This window comes from Rhineura floridana, chromosome 9, assembly GCF_030035675.1.
Source record: "Rhineura floridana isolate rRhiFlo1 chromosome 9, rRhiFlo1.hap2, whole genome shotgun sequence".
Lineage (NCBI taxonomy): Eukaryota > Metazoa > Chordata > Lepidosauria > Squamata > Rhineuridae > Rhineura > Rhineura floridana.
Window position 1 is genome coordinate 6,728,303 of NC_084488.1, and position 22,776 is coordinate 6,751,078.

The 22,776-nt window shown below is 39.5% G+C and overlaps 1 protein-coding gene across 2 annotated transcripts in view; it reads left to right on the forward strand.

The window, feature by feature from the left end:
* The window catches only part of CC2D2A (coiled-coil and C2 domain containing 2A), an 81,704-nt gene that overhangs the window by 50,100 nt on the left and 8,828 nt on the right, over positions 1–22,776 (forward strand). For both annotated transcript variants that reach the window (XM_061584502.1, XM_061584503.1), the window contains 11 exons: positions 3,436–3,541; positions 5,044–5,153; positions 6,478–6,574; positions 9,349–9,450; positions 9,632–9,808; positions 13,415–13,618; positions 13,844–13,933; positions 15,639–15,752; positions 17,375–17,509; positions 19,321–19,443; positions 20,875–20,933. In XM_061584502.1, the coding sequence (XP_061440486.1) occupies positions 3,436–3,541; positions 5,044–5,153; positions 6,478–6,574; positions 9,349–9,450; positions 9,632–9,808; positions 13,415–13,618; positions 13,844–13,933; positions 15,639–15,752; positions 17,375–17,509; positions 19,321–19,443; positions 20,875–20,933 (1,317 nt within the window). The remainder of the gene's footprint in view (positions 1–3,435; positions 3,542–5,043; positions 5,154–6,477; positions 6,575–9,348; positions 9,451–9,631; positions 9,809–13,414; positions 13,619–13,843; positions 13,934–15,638; positions 15,753–17,374; positions 17,510–19,320; positions 19,444–20,874; positions 20,934–22,776) is intronic.

The window sequence follows — 22,776 nt, forward strand, 5'->3', positions numbered from 1 at the left end:
TTGTCTGACCTGATGCTTTTAAGGCTGCTGTGATACTCTCCAGCAGTGGGAGAGTAATCCAATCCCATTTTGGATCAACTACAGTTAGGCAAATTTGTCAATTTCGGTTGCTCTCAGTTTCTCATTTTTTTTCAAAATTAGATTCAGTTCTTCACATTTCTACAGCAATTTGTGATTTATTTTTTTTCATGAAAATTCATGAGCGTTTTAGTGGGAATTTCTCATAATAAACACATTTTTGTATGGCATTTTGACCAATACACACATTTTTACTCATATATGCATTTTAGTACATATTGTTTGGTTGGAGAACTGCAACACAGAATTCGAGAAGTGTGAATTCTGAAGGATCACTGTGTTTCAGCTTGCACATTGGCTGGAGAAATGCTAAATGGATTGAAATCCAATGCACACTTACCTGGGAGTAAGTCCCACTGAACCCAATGGAGCTTATTTCTGAGTAGACATGTATTGGATTGCAGCCTTTGGTAGTTTCTCATGAAAATGCAAAAAATAAATAAATCACATTTGCCACCACACCCAGAAAGAAGACACACGAGAATTAAAATTGGAATAACATTATATTTATTAAAATACAACACTTTTTTGGAGAACCTGCAGACCAAATTAACCAAATGCAAACTCTGCAGGCAGATGAATATTAAACTACCTCTGGTAGGGGAAGATCCCTCCAATCCCGTGGGCATGTAAGGATAGGAAAGCAAGTCCATTCTCCTTGCTAGGCAAGCCTTGGGTTGAGCACCCAACCTGTGCATCTGGGTCCTGCTGTACTGGTGTTCACCCAAATGCAGGTCAGAAAAGCACTCTCCAGGTCACCCGAGCTGTGAAGCACTGGCAGCTTCCCAAAGGGTGCCATTAACCCAAGAATGCCTCAGTATACCTCTTGTTTACCCCCACCTTCCTTGTCTGCCTGAACTCCACGCCAACAGGTAAGCTAACCACATCACTCCAAAAGCCAGTTGTATCAAACCCCCAGCAGTATGAAGCAGGCAAAGCAAGAAGGATCTGAAATGAGAGAATCCATCCAAAAAATTCCTATTCAGCTCCTAAGCAATGACTGGCAAACCCATACTATGTAGGGAGGGTTGGTGGGTGCAGAAAAAAATGCAAAGAGAAAGATGGGGGAGGAGCTCACTTTTAAGCCACACTGTCCCCCTTCCTGATTGAGCCCCCAGCCCTCACTTACTTCCTTTGGGAGGAAAGCCTCCCACATGCTCTTTCCTAAGGAGGAGGAGTGAAGGCAGATGTGTTCCTGCTGAAGGTGGGAATGATATTCTTTTCCATTCCTAACTACAACAGATATTCCATGTTTCTAAAATTCTCTGCTTTCACAGAGTGCAGATTCCAGGTGCATGAATTACAGACTCTTTTTCCAGAGGAAGAGATGAGGACATAACACCTTTTCCAGTTACCCATTTCCATATACTCTGTGCTCTCTTGCCCACTCTAAAAGATAGAGACAGGTATTGAAGGGACTATGGTCATTCCTTCTAACATAATCAGGGCCTTAGTCTTGAGTGCTGGTGCATTTACAAAAAGTTCATTTACTGCAAACTGCCCAGATAACCCTTGTTACGAGGCAGCATATAAATATTTTAAATAAATTAAATAAACTATGGCATGATCATCTGACCTGGGATGACTGGCATGATGGATCCAGATATGACAGTGACTAGGACAGGTATTCCTGTCATTCAAGGTCTCCTGGGCTCACACTGTGAAGGTTTCAGGACAATGCTGAGCCTCTAGATATCATTGCCTTTTTACACTGTATGTGTGTGACTGCTATTCACACCCTGGCCTCCTCTGTCCAGAGCTGATAGATCTAGACCAGTGGCAAATGTGGTCTGTTCCTTCTAAGGACCAGCAGATGGATAACCTGTCCCGTAGGACTGGTGAGGAATGCTCATCCTTTGGTTTCTATACCCTTGCTCCTGATTTCAGTGGCATCCTGATTTCACCATAAGATGAGATCCCTGATCTGCCCATTTTGGTGAAAGGATCTACTCATATTTCTGAGAGACTATTGGCATCTTTTGTATTGCCTATCTTGACAATATTTGTATTGAAATACTTGTAAATATTTGCTTAACATCAAAAAACCCAAAGTGTTTCATCAGCAAGTGAGAACCAATCCCTCTGTAGCACCATCAATCTAGCTTAATGGTGCGATGCTGGAGAATGTCGATCACTTTTCTTATCTTGGCAGCCATCTCTCTGTAAAAGCTGACATCGACGCTGAAATTCAGCATCGTCTGAGCTCTGCGAGTGCCGCATTCGCCTGAATGAAGCATAGAGTGTTTGAGGATCGGGATATTCGCAGGGAGACCAAAATGCTTATTTACAAAGCCATTGTACTACTGACCTTACTGTATGCCTGTGAGACATGGACCATCTATAAATGCCACTCTCAATTTCTTGAAATATTCCACCAACACTGCCTCCGGAAAATTCTGCAAATTACTTGGGAACATAAGCAGACTAATGTTAGCGTATTGAAAGAAGCAAAGACCACCAGTGTTGAAACAATGATCCTCCAACATCAACTTTGCTGGACTGGCCATGTTGTTCGAATGCCTGATCACCGTCTTCCAAAGCTGGTACTTTACTCCCAACTTAAGGATGGAAAACGGAATATCAGCGGACAGCAAAAGAGGTTTAAAGATGTTCTCAAAGCTAATCTTAAAAAATGTAACATGAGCATCGAGAACTGGGAATTTGCCCATGTGCGTCCCAATTGGAGGTCGGCCATTATCAAAGGTGCTATGAAGTACGAGTACAGGGCAAAAGGGACAAATGAGCTAAGTGGAAGGCACGTCAAGCAAATCCTCATCGCGACCATCTTCCATCTGGAAACCTATGTCCTCACTGTGGGAGGCTGTGTGGATCCAGAATTGGCCTCCACAGTCACTTACGAACCCACTGTTAAAGATCTTACCCTGGAAGACAATCTTACTCGGCCACGAGTGATCGCCCATGAAATATTTGGAACATAATTCAATAGCATATATTCCATTGTATTGTTAAGAAAAAGTGAAAAAATGGAAATGGAAGACACTGAAAGTTGTTTAACATGCTAATTTTAGTACTAACATGTTACTGTTAGCAAGCCCATATATTTATTTTATATGTATGCATGCTTCTTAGGGATAATCATCTGGGTGGAAAGTCTGTTAGGACTTTAGGCAGTGTCATTTTAACTGGCATTGCATTATATCTGTTCAGTATGTTAATTAAGAAATAAAGCATTTTTATAGCAGCAGAAAAAAACCCTCTACCCCACAATACTGTCTTATGAAGTTCTTGTAGAATCTTTAGGTTAAAATATTCTTACTTTATTTAGTTCAGTGTATCTATATTTTTTAATGGTCTTGTTGGAAGTTCACTGTAATTTTTATATGTTTTCCTCTCTAGCAAGCTTCAGCACCCATCTAAATCATCATGGTCCTTCAATGAAATGTTTGCTGCTTCTGTGACCCCACAGAGCCCAACCCACAGCATAGACTGGGCATTTAACAAGGTAATACCAAGCACTACTGCCTAGACACAAGTTGGGAAACCATAATCCTGTCCTTCCTGGGAAGATTTTTACATTATTTCATTTTAGAATAGTGCAAAATGCAAAAATAAAATTTAAACAATGAAATCTGACCATCAATATAGAAAAAAAGATTAAAACTTTTTTTTTGCATTATGAATAAGTTGTAGGCCTTAATTGTAGCATATGGGATTTGTCTTCTGCATCCTTACAACTCCTGAAAATAAGCCATTTTAGACACCATGGCAATGTTTTATATCTTCCTATACTAATCTGAAAGTATAGTCTAATATTAGACAGGCACCATGTCTGTTATCTTTTCGCCGCCTATTGAAGACCTTTCTCTTTCAACAAGCCTTTTAAGTAGAGACCTTATCCCAGTCTGCATATTTTAAAATATGTTTTGTTTTAATACAGTTCAAAGTATTTTGTTTTTAAGATGCTTTAGAGTGTTTTTGTTTGCCACCCTGGGCTCCTTCTGGGTGGGATATAAATTTAAAAATAAATAAAAATATTCATCCTCTTTTTTAAAAAAACCCTGATATATACACTTTAGCAACAATCAGACTAATAACCAATTCCATGTCTTTTTTTCCTAACTCAATGCCGTTAAGGTAGCATAGCAAAATTATTGTAGGGTCTTCAGGGACAGATGGATCAGTCTACTTCCCATCTTTGTCAGTTTTCCATATGTTCATTCATAAATCTGTTCTCTCCCGTTTCCATTATAGTCTTCCTTGTATAATACTTTTTTTCCTAGTGTCATAGTCACTGTTGTTGTGTCTGATGTACTTTTGTTATTGACATAGTGTATGTAACTCAAACAATAACTATGTATCATAGTATCGTAGCATTAAAGCAATAATAATACAGTTTAAAAGGTCCCTTGAGATTAATAGATGCTTCCTGCATTATGTTTTGGAAATACTGGCAACTTGTTTGGGAGCCTTGGCCAATCACTGCTCCCCAGTGAGTGTAGCTGTATAACATTTGCAAACGTGTCATATTCAGTATTTTACAACATGTGCATGTGAAACATTTTTGAATAAAAATGTAACATGTCTTTAGTTCCATTCAGGAGCTTAAAGAGAAGGATTGCAGAAACATTATAGTATTTTCTGTGTAACATGTTTTAGATTAAAAGCTTTGAAACAAACAAAAATCCTGCCATTTCTAAGATTCTCCTTAGTTGAAGGGCTGAGGCCAGAGAGAATGCTATCCTCCGACTCCTGGTGCCTCAGTCTAGTGGCAACTAATCAAACAGCAGTCATTCTGCAGACCAGTTCCTTGGAGTTACCTCTGTCCCTTGGCCACATTGATTTTTGAGTGTGCATAAGTCCCCAGAGTACATATGACATGGAGATGCAGCATGATCAAGAAATGGGAGTGCCACATTACTTCGCATGTGTATGTGATTAAATGACTTGCAAATATCCTACTGCAAGCTTTGGAAAAATGTGTGCTCTTTGTCTGTCTAATTCTAGGTCTTAGTTCGGCCTTTTGTAGAAGTTTCTTTTCAGCGAACAGTTTGCCGGACAACCACTGCTGAAGGGCCAAACCCAAACTGGAATGAAGAGCTTGAACTTCCATTTAGGTGTGAATGCATCTTCTAAAATTTTAATTCTCACAATATGACAAATGATAACCTAGATAAACATTTAAGTTCTGTTATATAAATTCTTTGAGTGTCAGGAACACTGTTGAGGAGGGGACAAGGCCTCAATCCTATTCCTGATATTGATGTCACCAGTGTAGGATGGTAGAGTCAGATCCCTCCCCATATCTCCATGTTGTCTCTGATTGCAGTTCCTTTACTTTCCCTTATTGAAATGGATGAATTTTATCAGGCTTGTCAGAAAGAAAGAAAGAAAGAAAGAAAGAAAGAAAGAAAGAAAGAAAGAAAGAAAGAAAGAAAGAAAGAAAGGGTTGCAGTTGAAGTTATAGTTGAGATGGGCAGTCAATAGGTTTGTCCCTTCCTCAGGCCCTGCTAACCCTAGTGTCAGGAAATTGTGGTGGGTTCCTCTTGTGCTCTAAGGCCAACTCATCACCATTAGCATTCCTGATAGCAATTCCATAAATTGTTTTCCATAGATGTCAGTGAAGATCCATTGATGTACATGGATCTGGCAAATGGGGTTTGCTCACCTCTGTACCTTGTCTACAATCTACTAGTGATTATTGACCTGCTAGGTATTTAGCAATATTAAATATTCCTAGATACAGGAGAGCATTTTCAGTGGCTAGGTTAAATGTTTGTTGCTGATGGGAAGTTGATTTAATGGGTTACCTGGGCATCTGAGTTTGTCCTTGCAAAAGCAGCTAAGTCAAAACATTAGTCCATGTTCTCCTGTATTGGAATTTTTATAGGAATATAAGATCCCATTTTATCTGAACTGAGTTTTAACTTAATTCTGATTTTAAAGTTTTAACTTTTTATTTACTTGTACACTGCATAGGTACTAAGCAATATATAAATTGTTAAAATAAATAGAAAGTAAACAAACTTGGGGACGTACAGTGGGAGAACTCAAATGAGTTTTATATCTCAGTTTTAATGGCAGATTCCAACCCTAAGATCACAGAAGGTGCCTTGCTGTAGCCATGAAAACTAGGTTACAAGATGAGTTCTGAGTAGATTGTCTATATTTTTAACTATTTCTGATTGTTTAAGGATTCTGTTGCTCTCATTTTAAAAGGCAGCATTTATGTGCATATATTTTTTATTATTTTTTTTTGTTCTGGTTGCCTTGATAACCATATTTGATGTTTATGGTCTGTAGACCAAATAAATGAACTGAACTGAAGAGATGGCAGAGGAAAACAAAGATGCTCATGAACTGGAATTTTTTATGTATGATTGCAAATTGTATAAAAGTTTGCTTTGGATATTTCTCTCATTTTAAAAAAAATTGTTGTAGAGCTCCTAATGGTGACTACAGCTCCACCAGCCTGCAGTCAATGAAGGATGATATCTTCATTAACATTTTTGACGAAGTACTATATGATGTCCTAGAGGTGAGCAAAGCATCTGAAGAATTATATTGACTGTGTACATTAGGAGATCAATGTGCAAAGAGCCAGGTCATGGGAACCAAAGATGTTGGCCTTAGTGAATCCCCAAGGTGAAAAGCCTCCAGAATCCCCCCAGGATTCATCAGCTGCCTCCTTGCACACAACCTAGATTAGGTTTTGTATGTTGTGGCCTAGCATGCTGAACTGCCAAGCACTGGTCTATGGCAGAAGTGGGGAAGGTTAGGGCTGGGCCAAAATGAGGGAGCAGTTTTCGCAAACCAGGTCTACATATTGTGGCTCGTCTTGGTAGACAAGCATTAGATTCTAAGTCCAGTGCAGTCCCACCATAACAGTTCAACAATATTTGCATACATAATATAGATATTATCTGATGAAGTTACATAACCCTTGCATTCTGTAGGCTGGTGAACATATGAGATTTCTTTCTGCTACACTTATTTGGGGGGTGGAGGGGAGGGGATTTGGGAGGGGCACAACTATTCTTCCTGTTGTTTTTTTTTCTCTGTTTGCTGAATGAATGCAGTTATCATATTCAGCACAATTTAGGCATGTTCATAGGAACTGACCTGTGGCACTAATGGTCACTGTGATATAGTCATGGAACTTGCCTTATGCCTCTGCATTTCCACAGATAGATTTGGAGTACTTTCAAATATTTTGCTCTAGGTTATAGTTACTATGAATTTATAGATACCAAATGCATGTCTAATTCTATTAAAGGTGTTGTAGACACAGTATGGGCTTCTTTGGATGTTATTTGTAGATCTCTGCCAGGAGATCTTACATGTTCCTTCCTCCCTGTGGAGAAAACACACTAGGGGACCAGGAAATCCTTTTGCTTATTTTACTTCAGATGTTAACTTCTCCCTAAGGTATCAGGGTGCATGTGAACCCAACCTTGTTCTCAGTTGCTTCCATAGGAGACACCCAGGCCAGAGGAGAAACAATTTCTGAGCTAGCTGTCATACACAGTAACACCCAGCAATTGTCCCAGTTACCTACTTGTCTTAGTTTTTATTTGTTTGCTTGCTTATCTGCCTCTTACCTTTCACTGCCATGCAGTCTCAAGGCAGCTCTAGTGGTGTAAGTGGCGGGGGAATGCAGGGAAGCATAGCTCCATGTCTTTTTTCAGAGCAGGAGGTGAGATAAATGGGTCCTGTTTGCTCAGGTAAGTGAATGAGGTGATAACAAAACTTTTGCATTTTTGTGTGTGACAGATTTAGCATAGCAGAAGTCAGAATGAAAAAAATAGGCAGAGGCTGGAACTTCTTTCCTTTTCTTTGAATGGGTCCCTATTTCTTGCAAGCAGTTCAGGTATCATGATTCTCCTGCACTTCAAAATTTACCTCTACATTATGGGGTAGCTCACAATAGTAAAACAGCAAAGATACTTACAGCAGACCAATACATAAAAAAGATATGTTTCTCCTTAAGACATTTTACTATTAAGAATCTCAGATATTATTAAGAGCATTACGCAGGATGGGGTTAGCTGCAACCTAAAAGATGGTTTATAAGGATGTTGCCAAGTGAACCTGTCTAGAGCAAGCGAGCTATAATTTAGGCACCACCACAGAAAAGGACATTTTTCTAGCCGCTACTCAGTGAACCTGTGAAATAGGAGCACCTCCTGAAGGTGGTCAAGTTCTTGTGAAAGAAGATGGTCCTCTAATTCCTGCTGATGCCTCCTTACCCATATAGGCAAGTGTTGCTTTTCTGTGCGCTACTGAAGCGCTCTGGGAGTAATGAGGGAAATGTCAGCTACTGTGTTGCTCAGAGTGCTTATAAATCAAGCCCTTGAGGTTTTCTAGGGAAGTATGCTCATGTGGACCATTCCCTCTATTTTGCAAACACATACTGGCAAGCAGTGTCAGCTTGTATCTTTATGTGCATAATTACCAGGTTTGCATGGGAAGAAAATACTATTCCCAAGTCAAGTAGAGTAATAATGCAAAGTAGCCATCTTGAGAAAGGAGAAAGACATGGAAATGAGGTGTGTTCTTCCCCCCCCATTGCATTTAAAAATAAAATTAAAAAACAGTATAATGGCACTATATGTATCAATATAGCCAAGTACAAATAAAATATCCAGCATTAATAATTCCTGCAAACCAAATGTGAGAGATAGGGTTTCCCAGTTTTGCAACAGTTCTGTCCCCCATTCTAATCCTTGTCCCAGAGCCTGAGGAATGTCTCTATCATTGCTGTTGGGGCCTATGCGCTCTAACACAAACTATAAACATGTTGCTTACCTCAGAAACGTCCAATGCGGACAATTTTCCCTTTGCTACTTGCAATTTGTAAGTCAATTTTTCAGCCACTGCAATATGCCAGAGGCAGATGATCCAGTTTTCTTTTGTTAAATGATCAGCCTTTTTCCTTTTCTTTGCAATCTCCATCTTGGCAGCTGTCAACATGAAGCCAATCAAAAGCCTTTGAAACCCCCACCGTTTGCTTCCTCCCAAATGCTTAGCAATGCCAACACTGGGGACAAAACAATACCGTTTTTTTATTTTTCTCATTTAAAAAAAACAACTGTATCCAAGTATTGATATGCTTTCTCACATTGCCAGCCCATATGAATAAAAGTGCCTCATTATTCTCAACCAGTTATTATTCCCTGTTCTTGTTATATAGGCCAGCCTGAGTGGTGTCAAGTACTGTTTATGGATCAGTTTTAAGGAATTTGCTCACTAAGATAAAATGGCATGTTCTGTCTGCAAATATTTGTCAGGAGTTTTGTGACTTTTTCTTAGGATGATCGTGAAAGAGAAAGTGGCGGAGTTCACACTCGTGTTGAGAAACACTGGCTTGGATCTGTTCGGATTCCATTTACAACAGTATATTTTCAAACAAGAGTAAGTAAACGGGAATAGGCAGAAGAGCACTACGGGTTTTGAGCCTCATGCAATGAATAAAAACAGGAAAATAAGGCATCCTTTTTATTAACAAAATAATATAGTTTCCATTCTTAGCTATTAATGCTTAACTGCATATTGATAAATACATGGTGTTTTTGGTTCTGTTTTGTACTTCTAGATTGATGGTACATTTAAGGTAGATATTCCTCCAGTTCTTCTTGGGTACAGTAAGGGAAAAAATCTGGGAATTGAAAGAGGCTTTGATTCCATTCGAAACCTGAGTGAAGGATCATATCTATCACTGTTTATTACTATTGAACCTCAGCTTATTCCTGGAGAATCCATTCGGGAAAAGGTAAATCCCTTCAACTTTTATTTCTGAGCAGGATTTAAAAATCTATGGGGTGGTTCACTTACCACTCAACAGATGAGTTTGATCAAAAATGGTGGGAGCAATAACTGTTTCAATGAATTTCTGCTGTTGTACTTGTTTTCTGAACAAATGTGTTTACATTTATTTTAATAGAATGTAAGTATACATAAGAACAAATATGGAAAGGTAGGAATCCTTTGGTTTTTAATTGCACTGAACGTTATACCTTTTGATTAGTTTTGACTAAAGGCTGTAGCTATTTGTGTGCAGCCAACTTCTCAGCTTTCATTAAGAATCCACAATTCCTCGGAATAAATATAATAACTTGATTAACTAAATACATTACAGTAATTGTGGCAGTCCTGTTGTGTGCAAAAATTAATAGCAACTTTCGTAGTTCTGGTAATGCTGTTCCTTTAAGGCTTTCAACTGTGGTTGTCTGCTGCCATCATCTGTGTCTGAATTAAGACAGCGGACCACTGTATAAGGTAACCCCTGCAGGGCAAGGTAGTTTATATTTCCTCCCTTCCTCTGTTTACAGAGGTCTGGCGGCATATAGTATTTGAGGGAGTATCTGTATGAACATCTCTGGCTGTTCATTTGCATGCATGCATAATAACATATGTGGCACTTTACAAAGTAATGTTAGCGAAAAGTAAAGGCCCTTGCTCCAATGAGCTTACAATCTAAATCTTTACAATGTGAAAATCAACCAAGGGAGGATACGAAAAGCTAAGCTAATATGGGATGAAGAAAGCAGAATGTAGTTACATATACTGATGGCTTGGATTGAAGACAAAAGGGCTATGCCCAAGTCTTTACAGAAAGGATGGGTTTTGAGAAGGGATTTGAAGGAAGATGTGTTTGGAGGTAGATGTATTTGGAGAAAATTCTAGGCATAAGGGAGATTTGGGCAGATGGTCATTTTAGGTGAGCTTGAGACTTATGCAAAGATAAAAGGCAAGGATATATTAGGAGACAGATGCAGAAACATTGGGCAGGGCAACCTGTGGTATTTGTTTAGAAGACATTTGGTGTGTATTTCTAAAGAAACGTAACGTTCCAAGAAACTGTTCTTCTGGTTTGTTTCCCTGTATGCAATTGGGAATAGTATATAGTCTATAGTATTTTAATTTTGATGTTATATAGTTCAATTGCATTTAAAGTTTCATAACTGCACATTTTAAAATGTATTTGACTAAATTTATTATCGCAGGCTTAGCATTTCTAAACCAAAGCCTGCACTTGCATCTTAGGATTTTACGAGACCTTACAATTTCACTGACCTTCATTCATTCTCTTTCAGAAACAATGTTAGCTAGTTTTCTTCAGGACAGAATTCAAGCTCTTAAGAGTTAGAAAGGAAAGAATGTACCATGTACTCTGGAGTTGCAGCAAAAATCTACCAATCTTTTAAAAAGTAAAAGCTAGAAGAGAAATTTCAGTTTAAATATTAAAGACCGTCAGTATCAAAATGTTAGCTAGACAGTGCTATCAGAGTATGTAACAAATAAGTCAGAGAAAGAGAAAACTGCAACTCAGGTAAGAAAATTTCACAGATCAGCTATTTCCTGTGCCTTAAATTGGTAAGATGAGAATAGAATTGAAGTGGGGTGATGAATAGCTTTTTCTTTTTTTGCACTGGTACTTTTGATGTGACAACTCTATCTAAATACTTTTTAGAAATTTCCAGATGTTCTTCCCTGTAGTTTATGCAGGCACAATCCATGTGTGTGTGTGATAGCATGAGGACCATGAAGAACATGAAGTCATTGCTATTGCTGCTAACATGGCCATCATTAAGATGGAAGGATGGTCAGGACAGAGGGCTTATATATTACATGACACTCTCCTGGAGGAGCTCTATGAGTGAGGGTTGGGTCACCCACTTTGAGGTGGAGGGCAGGTTTTTCTCTTACTACAACTGTGTCCCCCAGTGCAGCACTTTCCCTGATATTCTGCACCTTTCCTCCCATAGTATTACTTCTAAGTTTTTTACAAAAGCAAAATAATTGGATATGTGCCTGTATTTTCTTAGCTGTTTAACTTATGTAGTCTTTCATTTTATTGCATGTTATGTTACGTTGTTCTTACCTTTGTCTCTTTTTTTGCTTACCTTCCTGAATCTGTGTAGATGAATGAAATGCTTAAGGTACAAAATGATCACACATACTTTTTTTAAAAATGGTGGTGATCAATTAGGATTGTTTCATGCTTGTGTTGCCTTATCTTTTCACTGTTTTTTAAATTAGCATGTGTTGCCTCATCATATAAAACTTGCACATTAATATAGTGTTTGTTTAGCTGCTGTTCTAAAAATAATAATCTGTAAGAAAATCCTTTTAAACCAACGGTGCAAGCATTTCTGCAAAAGTTAGGAGTCAGCTAGAAGGAAGGGAGATCTGGAGATCTGAGTGAATCATATTCTTTTAAGTACATTCTGGCCCCTCCTTTGTCCCCCCCCCCAAGCATTGCTGTCAGGTAGCCCTTAATTGAGAGGCTCTGGAGCTCCAACATAACATCAAACTGTAGCCTCTAATAGGAGCCATTTCTCCACAATGTGGTTGCTGGTTGTGATGATTCAATGGAGAGAGAAAACCATACTGTGTATGCCCCCAGCCCCTCATTACTGTTATTTCATATTGTCCAGAACTGAGCCCAGACACTGAAATTGATATTGGAACTGTGCTCTGGGAAATCCTGGCTCAAATGAAACCCTGTTTCTAGGGAAGGCGATTGGAGAAAGAGGGTAGAAAGAGGTGAATCAAAAGAGAAAAGTGAAGTTAATGAGAGATGAGAACGAGTACATGACATATTGAATGGAATAGTGGAGTAAAGAGGAATAGTGGGCAGATAGAGTAAAGAAGATGTATAAAAGAGGGAATAAAAGAAGTGATAAAATGGGGAAGAAGAAAATTTTGGCCACCATGATACATGTCTTGGTCACATTGAGATTTGATTACTGTAATTCATTCTACATGGAGCACTTCAAATGATCCAGAATGTAGTGGCCAAGTGATCAAGAACTGGTCCAAGAGAAGACATTACACCTGTGTTTAGGGCTTTGTACTGGTTCCATTGGTTTCTAGGTTCAGTTCAGTGTCTTGTTAAATGTCTGGCCAGATATTCAGTATTGAATCTTGAGTGCTATATTTGCATTTCCTGCCGTTCGCAGTCCAAAGGATGCATGGGAGGTAGCAATGCTTTATCTAGAATAAAATGCTCACTAAGTATCTATCGTTTTATTCCTGACCATCTAACACCAGTACCAATTGGGTTTTACAGTGCTTTGATTATGTGTGGTTATACTGTACATCCTGCTATCACAGAGTTATGAGGATCAAATAGCGATGGGAGAACTGTGCACACTACCTTGGAGGAATGGTGGGATATAAATGTAATAAATAATTTGAAATTTTCAGACATGAAAATTGCATGCAAAACCATAGAAGTTCTGTCAGGACAACATACCAAATCACAGTGTGTTCTCATCTTCTTGTGCTTGAAAGGAGTACATATTTGTACCCTTATTAATGATTGGGGGGGGCATTAACAGGGAAAATCACGTGCATTACTTATTTTTTGTAGTTTGACACCCAAGAAGATGAAAAACTTCTCCAAGCAGCTGAGAGATATCAAGCTGAATGTGCACTGAAGTTTCCAAGCCGCCAATGCCTGACGACGGTAATTGACATCAATGGAAAAACTGTCTTCATTACTAGATACATCAAACCTCTAAACCCACCAGAGGAGCTCCTGCAGGTTCATGTGGACAATCCCAAAGAAACTTCTGTAAGTATTTCTTATGGGATAAATAAAGATTTTTTAGTGATGCCAAGTGGTAGGTCAGGAAAGAGCGTGAAGAATCTTGCAATCCAAGAAGCGAGTGTGTGTGTATATAAGAGTTTAGTGGTTGCTGTGCTAAAGTCATTTGGCTTCTGGTTTTTATTGGCAGTGGTGGCGGCAGCAGCTTCAGCACCAGACTGACAGGAATGTTCTCTACTTCATTTTGTATAGGAGCTGGTGGCCCACTATGTTGCCTTGATTCCTTTCTTACCTGACAGTGTATCATTTGCTGGAATCTGTGACTTATGGAGTACATCAGATGTAAGTTAAAGGCCTAGGCTGCTTTCACACATGAGGCTGATTGCATTCCTTTAATGGATTAAAAAAGTAGCGCTTCTTTCCCGATTTCTAAAATTTGCCTTAAGGAACAGTAGCTTTTTTAGCCGATATACCAGCATTTCTCGCAAATGTCATTCACACGGCTGTAATGAACAGTTGTTTTTTTTGTCCCTCACCCATTATACACATGCACACTGTAGTTCCTTCATTAGCATGGGCTTTTAAAAACAAATTATGCTGTGTATTCCGATATACCTGTAGTTCCCTGTGGTTGTGCTTAAAATGGATTTTATAGTTCTCATTCAATTTATTCAACTGTATCTTCAGGCTTTGATTATTGTGTTTTTAAAAAACAGTCCAAAACATATTACTTCACCCGAGGAGACAGTGGCAGAGGCAGAAATGGAGACATTTGATTCTTCTTTATGTGAGGAAACATTTCTTGAGGAGACGGCAAAGGATTACTGTCCCCTCAGTGAGAAATCTTGTGTCCCTCAAATCACTTGAACTTGGCGCTGTAGAAAGACGCTGGTGGATGTACCCAGCAGACTCTGGCCGGTGGGAAAACTTTGTCATGGCAGTGTGGGATGATGAACATTGGATTAGGAATTTCCATATGAGTAGAGTTCTTCACGTCTATTAACGTCTACAAATTTATTCTCTCCATCAGTTGTAGCCACCCTAGGCTCCAACTGGGAGGGAGGGCGGGATATAAATCTAATGAATAAATAAATCAGTAAAGTCTCAGAATAGAACAAAATATCATTCTTACAAGAATCAACATTTTGGAAGGAAAAACTAATAATTAAATTTTAAACTAAGTGGAGTTGACATTTTTGAGCTCATTGAAATTCCGTCTTCTCCACATGCTCTTCCAATCTGCTCCAGAGGGTTGGGAAAACACCCAGAACAGACTTGGGGGGCATGGGAGGAGGAAGGGAGAGTTTCACTGTGCAAGTGTAAATCCTTATACTAATGGAATGAGAGACTTTGCCCTACTTTGGATATAAGCCAGATTCTAAATATGTATAAATCCAAAATCCTGCCATTATGGTGAAATTCCGTATCAGAACTGCAGGTGACCTTTTCCCCCACAGAATATCTGAGAGAATATATCCAGACTGTTTTTACATTGCACCGCTACATAAATTAGAGTTTTAGGAGACAGGAAAGTTGCGTGCATATTATAAAGGCTCAGTTTAGATACTGTGCCAAAATAACAGTAAAAGGGGGACATCATAGTTTTGAGCTACTTGTCTAATTTGTTTTGAGTGGTTGGTTAATTAATGAACTAGAAAGATGGGGTATAAATCTTCTTAATAAGTAAATATTGTTCTTCATCTTGGCATTTAGCATAAGGCTAATTGCTAGAGGAAGAAAAATGTTTATTTCTTAAGAAGATTCTGTCTTTCTTAGTTCATAAATCAAACTGTTCAGATTGAAATTAGAGATTAGACCTCCTTCCATAGTGTAGCAACCTCCGGAGTTTGAAGTGATGGTTTGTCACGTAAAATCACAATTCAGCTACTTTAACTCTAGTTTATATTGAGCCAAAATCTTTGGGGGCATAAACATATTTCCAGACAAACATGGCTATACTTTATGGGGGAAAGACTTCCGTGCAGTGCAGATAAACTAGGAGCATTAACAGTACTGGTAATACAACTTTTTTGCTTACATTTGTTAGCAATTCCTTGATCTTTTGGCTGGAGATGAAGAAGAACATGCTGTGCTCTTATGCAATTATTTTCTTGCTCTTGGCAAAAAGGCCTGGCTTCTCATTGGAAATGCTATTCCTGAGGTAAATCATTTATTTCCTCATGCCTGAGAATGCAGTATATACTATGAATAATTGTGTCACAAATAATGATCAGATTTTATATTGTAGTCAAAATTTTAAAATGACTTTGCAAGCCAAAGGCATGATATGACAAAAACTCCAGTTTTGATATTATTCTCAATAAAGGACTAGTGGCTACATTGCTGTACTCTTCAGATTGAATGAAATAGTCTTGTATGGATTGATTATCTGGTTGTACCAGGGTACAGTATGTGCAAGGATGCAGAATAAGAGTTCCCTGAATGCACACAGCTGAACTAGATATGCCTTTGGATGCATGTTCCCACCTGCTTCATAATGCTGGCCCAGGTTATACTGAAGTAGCTAGATTCATCTCTTTACACCAGGAAAACCAGCAGCCCTCCAGATGTTAATGGGCTTCAACTCCTTTCAGTTCCACCTGGTATGGCCAATGGTCAGGGACAATGGGAGTTTTTAGTCCGGCACTATCTATAGGACCACAGGTTTCCCACCACTGTTTTACACAGGAGACACACTTTTCCATTTAGAGCCAATAGTTGTGTGCAATGAGAGCTGTTGTAAAACAGCTTGAGCACTAATACTATGGGTACATTTAGATCTGCCCCATATCAACAGTAAATAAAAGTTCCTTGTTCTTCATTAAGTGAAGAATTGGGTCTTAGATCCTTTCCAGTTTGAACACTGTTGATGGACAAATCTGGTACTGAAGAAACATGGAAAATTGATTGTGTTGTGATTAGCTCTAGGTACTGGCTACCTTCCTCCACAGACTGTGTATTTATAGCCAGATTTGAAGATACATATGCAGTGCTTTCAAGTGTTCAAATCACCTCACATCTATTACCTTGTTATAGTTGTTAAACAGACCCATACAAGAAGTCAGTATTATCTTCCTGATATTTCATATAGATGTATGTGTGTGCTGAGGCTAAGAGAGGGTGGCTTGCCTAAAGCCATCTTGTGAGCAAGAGGAAATACTCAAAACAGGGAATTCTTGGTCTGTAGCTAAGAGCCATTATACTACAACAGCAATCTTGTAAGCTGTCCGCACCTGAAATTAAAACTACTCAAATCTTAATATGCAGTTTGTGATTCAGCATGGGGCCTACTAAAGCAAAATAAATAAATACCTGAAACCTCTTAACATAAATCCATACATTATGGAATCTGTTAGATTTACTCTATGCAAAATGTACCAGTGCCTGCCGAAGGAGAGTGAAGATGCTGGCCTGTGGACAAATGGATAATTCTAATCTTGGTATTGGATGGAATTAATTAATTCAAAATGATTGGATACAAAATAGGTAAAATGGACCAACTTCTGTTGGCAATAAAATATGCAAGGTTTCTGGTTATAAAGTGTTCTTCATTGAGCAGATTTGGAAATTGGTTTAGCTAGAATAGTATTTATGTAGGCCATGGAATACAGATGTAACCCACAGTGTGCTTAATAGCCTTCACAGAGGCTACTGCAGAGAAAATGGGTTGAAGTTCATATGGCCCATCACTGTGAGCTTACTGTGGGGAAAAATGCATGTAAAATATAAATCTTTTCTGCATTGTGAAAGCCCAGTTTCAAAGAACTTGAATTCTTTTTCCAGGGACCAACAGCATATGTGCTAACTTGGGAACAAAATCAGTATGTGATCTGGAATCCTAGTTGTGGCTGTTGTTATGGACAGTATGACGTTTTCTGCCCCTTGCAAAGTGTAGGCTGCTTAATTTCCTGTGACAATGTAAGTAATTCACAACTCTATATCTGTCATTTATCTTATGAACATATGAAGCTGCCTTATATCGAGTCAGACCATTGATCCATTTAGGTCAGGATTGCTGACTAACTGGCAGGTGCTCTGTGGACTCACAGGCACTGGTCTTTGTCAGCCCTGCTGTTATCTGAGTTCCATTTGTTATCTTGGTGGTGGGGAACCGCAGGACCATAGGCCAAACCAGCCCACCAGGCCTCCCAGTTTGGCCCATAAGGCTCTTTTTGGCTAGGCCGCACTCATTTGATGTCAGGTGTGGGTCAAGTAAAGCCATAGTTTCAATGGAACAATTGAGTACATTAGAATGGGCTCCCGATTGTTCATTTTCAGCCCTGGCTTGCGTTTGGCACTGTTTGATGCCAAATACAAGCTCCACAATCTTCCACAGGGACTGGATCCACCCGGGACTTCCTGTTGGGAGCTCCCAAGTGGAAGCAGTCCCTGCTAAAAGTACCACATCTTGCTTTTGGCGCCAAATTTAAAAAGCACCAAATGGAAGCTGTGGCTGAAAGAGAACAATCAGGCGCATGCAGGGTGGGGTGGCTTGCATTTGGTGCTGTTTAATTTGGCACTGAATGCAAGCCACACTCCTTTAATCAGGGATCAGATCTGCCCCTGATGTCATATGACATCAGGTGATTGACAAGTGGTAACCCCCGCCCACCGGCCCATGGAAGGTTGGCAAAAAGTGGTTCCCTACCCCTGCTTTAACTGGAGATGTCAAGAACTGAACCTGTGTCCTTCTGCATGCAATGCATGTAGTCTAGTGATCTTTCTCCTTAATCTTTTGTTTCCTGGATATTCCTGCTTCAGCATATTCTGGATGCAAATCCTGCAAGAGCCAGCAAGCCAATCAATCCTGTGGAAACTCTGTTTACACTAGCAGAGCCCCGTATCGCTTCCTCCTCTACTTCCCTCTCACTTTGTAGCTATGATGGGCACAAAGATTGTATATACCACCATCCTAGAAGCACTGCTCCCCCCACCTTTTCTTCACTCTGGCAGGGTGGTGCAAATAATGTTCTGGTGAGCAACATCAAAGCAGAAACTAAAGTCTCCTGATGAATTCCGTCCAGGCTATTGTCACAGATTGCAATATTGTTTTTAAATTACTGCTTTTCTTTACTTTAGCTCTCATATTAGCAGAATACAACAGATACTTGTGTGTTAAATAAAAGAGAGGAAAATATGCATATTCCACAGAACAATATTTGTATTCGTATAATAGTGAACAAAAGTATCTGTTCTTCTGGAGAGCTGCATTTGAGAGGCCTGACTTCTGTGTAAAGCATGGCCAGTTATCACTAGTTACTTCAGATTGGGATTGCATCTCTTGGCTCCCGCTTCAGCACTCTGTGCCGAGATGCACTCCCCAGAAGAGTACTACACGTTTTTACCTATATGCAAAAACGGAGATAGCACTATGCCTCTTTTTAATACTGTGATGAAATGGAAAATGTATGCTGTAAAGGTATAGGTCAGGATCCAAATAACTCAGGAACTAACTCTGTGAATCTTAAGCTCTTGAAACTTGCGTCCCCCTCCCATTGCAAACCCCCATCCCACGTGGCAAACTGCTTTTGAAGTCGAGAGTTATAAAAAGCATTTTATGATATGGCATGGGGTCGGCTGTATAAAGAGAGAATGAAAAAATTCCATTGAGTTCATGCAAGGCTCTTCCAGGAACCTAAGGAACTCTTTGGATCCAACTCAGAGTACAGAATTAGCATTGATTGGCAGGTAAGATGTAGATAGTAATTAACAAAGTTGTTCTCTTTTAGGTTTGGTTCAATATTCAACAATATGATTCCCCACTCAGAATAAATTTTGATGTCAGTAAATCCAAATTCTGGAAACCGTTTTTTTCAAGAAGTTTACCATTTCCTGGTCTTTCCAGTGTGCAGGTATTAGGGCTTTTATTCAGACTTACTGTAGCATAAAAAGAATATTTGCAGCCTACATCTGAAATTGTTTTGACCACCTTAAGGGAGAGAATATGGGACAGAGTGGTGAAAGAACTGAAATTAAATGGGAGGTAAAACTTATTTTACCATCTTAAGAAATGCAATTATAACCTTTGCTTGCTAAAAACGTTTGTATGTGGTTTGTACTCTCTCTCAAACAAGATACAGTTAGGACTTCATTCCTACCTCATTTGTAAGGAAGGAAAATCTCAATCTTTCAAATAAGATTGAAGAATTCTTACTACAGTACATGGATGAATTTGAAACACCAGTTAAACAGTAGCAAAAGGCATAAGGCATGTCTTTTATCAAAGATTTAAACAAACTTTACATGTTTGTTTTCTCCACTCTAAAGAATGTGGCTGTCTAACAATACAAAGATTTTCACATGTGAACATGATCTAGATATGGCCGCGATAATGATGCTTAAGTCTAGATTTGCATTGAGACAATTTTGCCACAAGGTGCTGAGGTAATATTTTGGAGTGTGGGATCTTTGTTAAGTAGCCAGAGCAAAACTTAAAGCTACCATACACACATTGCCCACTTCTTACTAAATACATATTGTTGCAGATAGTGACTATATATTTTTGTGGTTGTTAGACTGATGGCCTGCTAATTGCCCAAAGTAGTCATTTGATGTTTAATCAATGGGAGCTCATGACAAGAGAAGTTCTCCTGATAGTTAGGAATCCCTCTTTGAAGTTTGGAATGTAATATCCATCAGAATTTGGGAAGGTAACACCATCCAGGGGATTAGAGAAACAGTTTGAAGCCAAGCTTTTAGTTTGTAGTGAGAATCGGAGAGACAAAACTGTGAGTTGCCTGAAGATAATACATATCTGGATGCAGGACTCTCTCTGGGGTTTTAGTGTAGATTAGCAGATTTAGGTGCTTGCTGTAAGAGTGCCTGTCTGTTTGGCTCCACTATGCTCTGCTTCCATTGCAAGGGTTAGTGGCCGCTTATCCAAGGGAAGCTCAAATGTGTAGCACTGACTCTGGAATTTCTTACCACCGGCAAGAGGGGAGTGTGCAACAATATATATAACTGGGTCTGGGCTCAATCTGGCGAGATTGCTGCATTCATTAAATGCTAAAACAAGAATGCTCTCTTCCTGTATTATGTTCATTAAAAAGACAAGACAGTAGAGCATCAAATTCACTCAGTCAACATAATTTTAATATCAGTTTTCTTATCATATGTGCATGTTAAGTCACCTACCATAGATATGATTCTGCAGGCCTTTGGGGGTGGGGGGAAACAGAAGTACAGTTATACATTAACTAGTGTAATTCATTTTTAAAAGTGATATTGCATATTTCATATTACATAAATGCCAAATTATATCTTAGCCCTTTTTATTTTGTTAGCCTGATGAACTGTTCTATCAACGTGCAGACAAGACGGCTGCAGTTGAACTACAGAACAGGTAACCATGTCTGCTGCATGTGTTTTGTAACTTCTTTTAACTAATGTATATCAGATGTCAGTTCTGATTGGCTGTGGAATGCTAGACAGTTCTGATAATGAAATTCTTTGGTTCATAACTTTTTCTCATTTCAATTAAGTAAAAGTTGTAACTTTATAAAGGGATATATGGAAAATTCTAGTGACCTGGACTACTTTCTTAGGTAGTATTTGCTTAAGCCTCTCTGCATATGAGATTCCTTAACTTCTTGGCTTGGTTCTCATAAACAGCAGCAAAGATAGTAAACCTGTGTCTGGCCCATACCCCTTCATACGGTAGGTGGGAATCTTACATGATTGAATGCTCCTCTGTATAAAAGATTACCTGCAAAGAGAAAACCACTATGTCAGACTAGCCTAGAACTTTTTTCCCAATCCCGTTCCGTGCCTGGTACTTCTGGGCAAAGGGGCGTGTTTGCGGCCACAGCCGAAGCCCAGGCCGCCATCGGGTGGGCATGTGTGCACGCGGCGCGCCGGCGCGCCATCGTGACACACAGGAAGGAGGCGGGGTGGCTGAAGGCCATTTAAGGCCACTCCACCAGCCTCCCGCCCTCCTTTGAATTTTGGCGGCAGCTGCTGCGTGGTGCGGGGAGCCTCCCGGCGCGGGAGGCCTTCCGGCCGCGGCGGGGCCTTTGGTGCGCCGGCCTTGCGGCTGCGACGAGACACATGAGGACTTCCGGCGGCGGCGAGGCGCGGGAGGACTTTCAGCCATGGCGAGGTGGTGTAAGGAAGATTTATGGTTGCATTCCTAAGCACACTTAGAGAAAAAATAAGGCCCACTGAATACGGTGAGAATTACTTCTAAGTAGCATAGAAAGGATCAGCCTGCTTATGCTATTCTTCCCAGTTGCCATCAAGAAGTCTTTTTCAGCCCTTGCACTCGGTAAAATAAGATCTAAATTAGTGCTTTGTTGTTTGATTGTTAATCATGCAATGAGTGCCAGCCAGGGACCTTTACCAGCTTCTTTTTAATTACTTGGTTGGCTTCTTGGTTTATCTTGAAAGCACCATCCTGTGCATCAGTGAGAATTTCAAGCATGGCAATGAGGTTAATAAAGATTTTGGTCCCCAAACTACTTGATTAGTCCTGTTGATTCTCTGTGGCTGTTCATAAAAAGGCAGCTGCTTCATTATCTCGATCTACCCATGGAACTATAAAGAGCAAGCTAGCATTTAATCCATGTTTTTCAAAGTATCCTAGCAGGAGGATATGTTAATATGCAGTGGAGATGGAAAATGCATCTGAAGTTTAAATGAGTCAGAACTGCAGATCCCTGGATAGTGGGAAATTCAGGTGGTTGATTTCTGTTTGAACATCAAAACCATTCAGTACAATTTAGTTGAGTGTTTTTGTTTTTGTTTAAAAAACAGCTGCTTATTTTTGTTGTCAATCATTTAATTCCTGTGGGATATATATAATTATTTTAATCCCTGATGTTCACTTCCCTGAGAACTGAAAATCCAACAGAAGGGTGGGATATCAGTGTTGGCTGTAATGTATGTATGTGGAGGGAAGGAGGGAGTGCCATTTGGGCTTGTCTTTAGGCAGCAAAAAGTTTTGGGCCCTCACTGCACAGAATAGTGAATCAATGTGATACAATGTGTGACAATACTGTTTAAAATGGGATTCAGCTGAAGAACCAAACTGAGGTACCACAACAGTTTATGAAAATGAAAAGCTAGGTGATCTTATGATTATAAGTCAGCCTTCCCTAACCTGGTTTCCTCCAGAGCTTAGCAGCCATGGGTTAAGAACATAAGAAGAGCCTGCTGGATCAGGCCAGTGGCCCATCTAGTCCGGCATC